Here is an 8,526-nt window from a genome sequence, read left to right on the forward strand (position 1 = left end):
GAAAATATGAAAATAAGAAAGACAACAATAAATTTCAACGATTCATTAACACTATCATCCCATAATTCTTATTAAAAAAAAATTTAAAATCAATTTAAAATTTATCTTTAAAATAGTAACACATACAATTTTTATATTTTTTCTTCTACTAAATATCAATACTCTTTTTAATATAATAAAATTTGTAGGAGATATTATTTTATTATTTTATTCTATAATGAAGAGAGCAATAACAATAACTATATGCACAAAAAGAAACCCATCTCCCCTCGTTTCTACTCTCCACTCCCTCTGATTGCGAATACAAACAAGTAATCGATTGCTTCTTCAAAACACTTCACGCTATTCCCCCTTCTTCTCTTCTTCCCCAAACAAACTAGGGTTTCATTTCATCCAATCATGAACTGTGAAGTTTTCCACCTCAACGAACTCGTAATCCTCTATCTCTTCTTCCTCTACTATTCGCACCTCTCCTTAATCTAATTTCAATTTCTTCTATTATGCAGGAAATCGAACACTTTGAGATACGCGAAGTTTTGCGATGTAAGTTTTTCCATAACTATCACTGTTGTTGTTTTTGTTTGATTTTTGAATTGGATGAAGATTAATTGATTGCTTTGAGTAACGGTGTTATAGGCATATTGCACACGATCATTTTTCATCGGGCGTTAGGTCTTGTGCGTCCTAAAGATGTAGACTTGGAACTCTTTGACATTACTTATGTACGTTTTTTATTTCAATTTTTGTTGTTTCTGTCATGATCATGGATGCTTTAATCATATAGATAACATTTGAATTTCCACTTTTTTTTAATGATTTGTGCTAAGTTTTTTTATTGTGTAGGTTCAATGTGGAGAGGTCGAGGTCGAAATGAAAATAGAAGAGAAAATTGAGCAGTTTATATGTTGGGTGGAGAAACATCCAAACAAAAAGAGTCAGGTTAGCTATTTGCTTGTGGAGGATCCTGTTATTGGCTTTACTTGTTGCGATTTGTTTCATTGTGATGATAATTATTTGCCTAATACACTTTTGGAGATGTTGATGTGAAATAAGTTGCTTTTGTTGCAACTGTAATCAAGTTTTTTATAGGACTCTGTATTTAATGATGCAGATATGCTTATCTTTCTATGAGGTTAAAAACAAACAGGCATCTTGGTTCAGTAACAGGATTGAGCGTTTGTATTGGGAGCAATGGTATATTAATCTGAATGTAGCCCAACATCTGAAATCGCATTCAAGCAAGTCTCATCACTCTAAAGTGGCTGATCCCAGAGGTATAGTTGCTTTCCGTGTTTGATGAACAAAATCTCTTTCATATTTCACTTGTATTGTACGATTAGTCAGTCTGACTCCCTTACTCGTTATTTGTTTATTTGTCTCTATTGCATACTTATCATGAGTAGAGGGAGCGTTGGAGGATAGAAATGCTCGGAGTGCAGCACTTGAAGTATCGCTACGCGATGTTTTGTTTCAAATAATTAAATTTGTCAATGAGAAAAAGGATCATGTTCCACCAATACCTAATTTGGAGGGTGCAATTTCGTTTCCCTATGAAATTACAATACCTAGGTGAGCTGTGTATACTTTCTAATATATCCTTTGTGATTATACATCTCTTTGATTCCGAATGGTTGTTCTGCTTTGTTGGATCTTGATTGTAATTGTGATGTGATGTTGCCTTTAAAGGTGAAGTTTAAGTGTAACATCATACAAGTTATATAATTATGGTATCACTTGACCCATGTTTGAAGATTAGACATAGGATCCAAGATGGATGAACAAATTGCTTGTGATCGTGATTTTCAATCAAACATAAAGTAGAATTCTACCGAACTCAAGCACAAATCAAATTAAAAGTGTAGTGCATATGAGAATGCTAAGGTGTCTTAGTGTACTTACAAGAAAGGTTAGTTTTTGAAGTGTGTGTATGAGAGAAAATCAAATGAGCAGTTAAGTAGAATTTTAGATGTGATAACTTACCTAGTGCGGTTTAGTCATATTAGCAGTCCAATAAGATAGAGAAGTGTCAGTGATAACTTACAAGAAAGATTAGTCTTTGAACTAAATGTATGAGAAATTCAAATGAGCAATTATTAAATTTGAATTTAATGTCTTTAAGTTGATCAATACTGATTCACACATCTTTAATCCTTTTAAATGTATTTAAGATTTGTCCAAGAAATGTATAAAGGTGTCACGAAGCTAAGAAAAAACAAATTTTTTAAGACACTTGTTTGAATTGTCTGATAGTGTCGTATGAGTGTCATACGGGTGTCCGACACTGATTCGAAGAGTGACAAAGCAAAACAAACACTTGATTGAGTTTTTTGACATGTGTTGTACGAGTGTCATACAAATGTCGAATACAAACGCATGTTGGACACCACAACACGCCTAATCTTGGAGGAATCCGTCAGGGTTACCCATTGGTTGTAATTGTAAGAATTTTTTAATCATACAAATTACACTGTGATCAGAATTCCCACTCAACTATTGGTTCCCTTGTTTTCTGATCCTTTTGTGAGGAATCATAACACATCAAGATGCAGTAAAGTAGTACTCCCTCTAGTCTTTATTATAAGAGAAAATTCACTTTTTAGATTCATTTATTGATTAATGTATCTGATGAATCATAACACATCAAGATGCAGTAAAGTAGTACTCCCTCTGGTCTTTATTATAAGAGAAAATTCACTTTTTAGATTCATGGAATGATTAATGTATTTGGTCTATATATGGACCAGATACATTGATCAATGAATGAATCTAAAAAGTGAATTTTCTCTTATAATAAGGACCAGAGGGAGTACATTATTTAAACAATGTTATGCTTGTACAGCGTTGTGATCCCATCTCTCTTAGACTCGTAGTAGGATAGGTATTGCCAATCATAGTCTTCGAGACCTTTATTCTCTCCTATTCTGTTCTCACATGTTAATTACAGACATGTCGAGCCATTGCAAAAGATTCAGTAAATTAACAAGTTGGATGTGTTTATTAGGATCTCTACAAAAGAATTGTATTATATGCCCTGGTTCCTGGAACATGCTTGGCTGAAGAGCCAGCCAGTTAAGCTCGAGTGATCTCTGGGATACAATAAATAACTCTTTTGGAAAAGAAAACACATTATCAAAATTTAACTTATTATATTGCAGTCTACTTTTTCAGCTTCTCATTTTGGCATTGACTGGCCAATATAAGCTGCAATTGTCGCATAAAACTGAGATTTTGAGAATATCTTTATTGGATGAAAATTTCTATCCTTGGAACCTTGCATGATGTGTTTTAGTTTCATGTAATTCTCTTTAATTTTGCTGAAGCTGCCAAGTTACTAATCTGCTGTTTTTGACCAGTTCATCTGATTCTGCATTTGGTATGGACATTATCAAGAGAATGCTACAGACTGGGCATCCAACAATGCTAAGTTGATATTCAGAGTCGAAGTTTATGAGACTTAGTGTATGTCTGGTTTCACTTGGTAGAAACAAAAGTGATTTTAAAAGTATAGAATTGATTTTGACAATTGATTTTTCTATCAGAATTGATTCTACCAGAGTTCATTGGTTCTGACTGTTTCTAGTCATTTACTTTAATGTATATATTTTACTTGAATTTGTAAATCCCACTTGCACAATTCTAAGCCACTATTTTTATGAATCTCCCAATCAACTTCTCAAGAAACTTACATCATCTACGCTCTCTGGTGAGAAATAGTTTATACGACGAAAGTTAATAGTTAGGGAAGTGATGAAGTTATTTATTGATATTTTAAATATCTATGATTTAGCATGCGTGTACTTTTAATATCACTATTTCCCTTTATTATTTTATTTATAAATGATCGTTATTACTATTATTTTGTCAATTTTTTATTAAAAAAATCCAGTAGTGTAAGTTAAATTTTCGGTAAGATTAGGATAGTGTATTCTAAAAATTCAATATGCATTTATTTATTTTTTTTATAAAAACTGATGCGTGGAAAAACATATGGATTTTTTTTAAATCACCATAGATTATCGGATTTTTCCAAATTGCTGAAATATCCAATAGTGTAAAATCATTGGTTTTAAAAACATGGATAGGGGTGTAATCGGATCGGTTTGGACCGGTTTTTGGTCAAAAAAAGGTCCGAACCAATAATATCTTCATCGGTTTGGTTTGGTTCGGTTTTTAACATTTTTCAAAAATGGAACCAAACCAAACTAATCGGTTTGGTTCGATTTGGGTTAGTTCGGTTGATCGGTTTTTAATATTTTTTTCAAACATTATATTCATCAATGTATTTTCCAATATTATATTTTTCGGTATATTTTATGCTAGTATTTTTTAAAATAATACATTTCATGTCATTTATTTCATGCTCTAATTTTTCAAAGAACTTACAAGTTGTGCTTAATTCATATATGAAACAATGACATACTTTCATTGGATAATGACATAAATTCACTATAAAAGTTGAATCTTGACATCAAAATGTTTGAAATAGATTTGAAAGTTTAACAAATAGAACACAGAAAAACACACATCAATTAACATGTTTCTGCCTTAAATATACAAAAAAAACTATTGTGTAACAAGACTAGAAGGAGTTTTGTTGAAGAAGAAATCAGAAAGGTAAAAACAAATATGAAAATTAACAAAGAGAATTTGAACTCGGAGAAGGATACCACAACATATCATAGTGGCGATAGTGAGAGTAACATTTGAGATAGACAACTAGAGAAGTAGTTTAGTGAAAGTAAGTGTTTGTGACGTATGATTTTTACTTTATATGTTTTGGAGTTTAGTTCTAAATGTGTGTTTTGCTTAAAGGGTAAATGTGTGTTTTGCTTAAAGGGAGAAAGTAAAAACAAAGATGGAGAATAGTTGGAAAGGTACAAAATTTGAGCTTAATGAAAGGTGGAATAAAGAATTTAGAGCGTAATTATTTCTATTGGTTCGGTTCATCGGTTTGGCGGTTCCTAAAAATTAAAACCGAGAACCGAACCAAACTACATCGATTTTTATTGGTTCGGTTCAGTTTTAGAACCAAACCATAAACAATCGGTTTTATTTCGGTTTGGTTTGATTTGGATTGTCGGTTTAATTGGTTTTTTCTGATCCGCTTACACCCCTAAACATGGATTTACCAAACTTTTTGATGGGCTAGAAAAAATTCGGCCGTGTAAATTTCAAATATCGAGATTTTACTGACAATTATGTACAATTGTGATTGCATCAACAGTTGTGTGTGGTTTATAATGGATCCAAACTTGTAGAAATATGGATCATGTGTTGTTAAAGAACATTTTAGAATGTCTCAATATTCTTTTATGTTAGTTATGTTCTTCAACGGTGTGAAACCTTGTGTCACACCTTGTGTTGATTTTTGGCTACCTAAGGACACCAACAGTCTTGTTGTTCTGAGATCCTTATTGGATAATATGTTATCCCACACCAAAAACAGAAAGGTGGGTAAGATTGAGTTTCGTGCACCATAGATTGATATTGAAAGAAATGTGAAATACAACAACATTGAGCGGAAGAATGATGAAGATTTGAAGGTTATGTCGAGAACATATCACTATAGTCAAACAAAGGGACCGATCCAGTTTGATATGACATTTGCTAGATCTTTGGACGATATAATCAAGATGTTGAAATGTCCAGAATCATTTAGTAGTCTATAGGTTTTGTTATTTATTGTTTTGTTAAGTTATTTTAATCCTGCAATAATGAAAACGATAATGCGTTATATAATAAACTGTGCAGATCAGATGTCTGATTAATAATACAAATAATATACGAATAATACAAAAAATAATAAAACTACTCAGGTCCCTTATGATATATGTGTGCTGCCTGTGATGGAAAAGTATAAACATTACCAACTGGGTTTACCAAACCCATAAGGTTATCCACAATGAATGCTATTAACTACAGATGCTGCTGGTCAACCACATTAGGTGGAGGCGGCGGCAGACTATTAGAATGTCCCTAATCACCTGCATGCTCAACTGGTGCGATGAAGCGAGGATGTGATAAAGTAAGGTACTACTCTAAGTAACCATCCACACACTGCGCAGGGAACTAAGTTTCCACTACTGGATCTGTAATTGCACGGGAAGAGCTGACAACGTTACCCACAAACCATTTATAAATGTCCTTAGTTGGAACAACGAGGACTAGTCGTGGGATGTCTTGCACATACCCAAACTAGCGCAGACACCTCTCAGGTAAGTGTCTATCAATTAAGGTCTTCCATCGGCGATAACCAGAAAAATGGAAATGCCATCCACCTCTTGATGCACTTTATGGTCTTTGTAGGGTGTCTAGATGACATCGTCTATAGTCAGCGCATCAATCCTCCTCGTGTACCCCATAAGACCGGCCGGGTGTGAATTCTTGGCCTTCCATCTCTTGGCTCGTGTAGAGCCAGCAATGGTCGGAGTAACCCGCCTGTCACAAATAAAGGGGAAATGCTTATATATCCAACAATGCAGAATAACATAGGCAAATCAACAAATGTCATAAATAAGAATTAAATTAATAAGAATAATAAATTATTATAACTGATATATACTCATATAATCGGCAAGGTGCCTCGTCTCAAAGATAGCCATCTCTCTAAGTGCATCATATAGAACAGTCAATGCGACACACCCTCATGCCTAGCTAACAAGGTTAAGGTTACTAAAAAATTACATGTACCTCACATCGATGTAAACATGAGACTTATCCGCTAAGATAATACATCCTACAAGATGTAGCATGTATACCCTAGCGGTTGCCTCGTACATAAACTGCCGCATTAGCTCTGCATACCTATTTTGGAGCTAAGATAGGCGAAAGCGAGAACTCCTATTATCCTTAAACTCATCACTCACTTGCGCTTCAGTAACCCCCAAGTCACGTATAACAATAACACATGCAAGCTCCTAGATAATGAGACAAGCGGTGAAGAAACTACTTGGCAGGTGAGAAGGGACAGGGATGCAACATCATCCAAATTAATCGCTATCTAACCAAATGGAATATGAAATGAAGATGTCTCCTTATGCCATCACTCAATAAATGCTGACAATAATACCACGTTGAGCATAGTCAGCGAACACTCCACTAATGAAAAGAGACCGCAATTATCAAAAATCTTTCTGTCCTCCCAAGGCATCAGGACATCTTAGAACTTCCTCAACTTCACCTTGTAGTTATGCACCTTCAACACTAAACAATCCTATAACAAACTAAGTAAAAAGCATCAATTATTTTTAACATACCAATAATAAATAAATAAAAAGTTCAACATAACACACTCACACACACACACACACACACACACACACACACACACACACACACACACACACATATATATATATATATATATATATATATATATATATATATATATATATATATATATATATATCCCTGCCTTAATATCAATGCCACATGAACGGAAAATTCGGTGAGCACACAACGGTCATCGGGGCCCTATAGGAAACTCTCCATTAATGTGTACAAACGACTCCGTTGAAGCTATAATAGTCACCTCTATATCATCCAGAGGAGTAACCTCCTTATCACCCATAGCAGGAGTCTCCATATTCAATGAAGCAGTAGCATTTGTATCCACCGGAGGATTCATCTCCGTATCAGGCTGAGGAGTCACTTGCATATCAGCCAAGGCCTTAGTCTCTGTATGATGGACCACCTCTGTCTCGGCCACTATCTTCCTGTCATATTGACCTTCCACATCTTTAACTGTTGTCTGGACATTTTCTGCAACCACTACATCGGTCTCATTAACAATAACTCTGACCCATACATCAACGCTAGCTCTTATACATAAGATATTATGGGGTATGCGAGCCTTCTTAGCCATTCTCCTAGTGTAAGAATTGATCGAGGCTACTTTCCCTGCTTAGTTATGCAAATTCTTGATGTCATCGACCCTCGAACGAGCCCTCGTTGAAACTCGGTCACCGACACGCCGCAAGTGTATGACTAATGTGAAGTAGTAAAAAGTTATCGAACTACAATGACCAATGTTTGAGTAGTAAATTCTATTCTATCGATGTAAATCTAGAGTGACCGAATAATTGGATTTTAAGAGCGACTTAAGTGAAAAGGCACTTAGGTGAAAAAATAGCTTACATAATAAGAACTTTTAGAAAATAACTTAAATGGAACAAACAAGACATAGGGTTGTCTTCGTATGATTGAAATCACTTCTATTATGAGAATTTCAATGCAAATTATTGAAAAATAGATCATTATGGACAATACCTGCTTTCACAAGCGTATTATCCTACCTTTGGCGAATAAGTTGCTCGTTGGCTTTCGCCCGCGGAGAATTATTCGTCAAATATCGTTACTATTGCACAACTATTAAAAATGAGACAATTCTCAATCTTATTCGAACCCTTTCGTGGCCTCGAACTTGATTTTTAAAAAATCCGTTATCGGGTGTTCACACATACCCCATGGTGAATTCTTGAGATCACTTTTACTTTTGTAACAAGGTTTGAATGGAAAACTCAGGTT

At 34.4% G+C, this 8,526-nt stretch overlaps 1 protein-coding gene across 1 annotated transcript; it reads left to right on the top strand.

Annotated features, from left to right (window-relative positions):
• Positions 1–241: 241 nt before the first annotated feature.
• On the top strand, positions 242–3,775 carry LOC131639713 (autophagy-related protein 101-like). Its single transcript, XM_058910184.1, has 7 exons — positions 242–432; positions 507–543; positions 637–722; positions 844–939; positions 1,112–1,274; positions 1,404–1,569; positions 3,354–3,775. The coding sequence occupies exons 1-7, from the start codon at positions 400–402 to the stop codon at positions 3,427–3,429; spliced, it is 657 nt and encodes a 218-aa protein (XP_058766167.1). The 5' UTR covers positions 242–399; the 3' UTR covers positions 3,430–3,775.
• Positions 3,776–8,526: the final 4,751 nt, after the last annotated feature.

Source organism: Vicia villosa, linkage group LG1 (genome assembly GCF_029867415.1).
Source record: "Vicia villosa cultivar HV-30 ecotype Madison, WI linkage group LG1, Vvil1.0, whole genome shotgun sequence".
Taxonomy (NCBI): domain Eukaryota; kingdom Viridiplantae; phylum Streptophyta; class Magnoliopsida; order Fabales; family Fabaceae; genus Vicia; species Vicia villosa.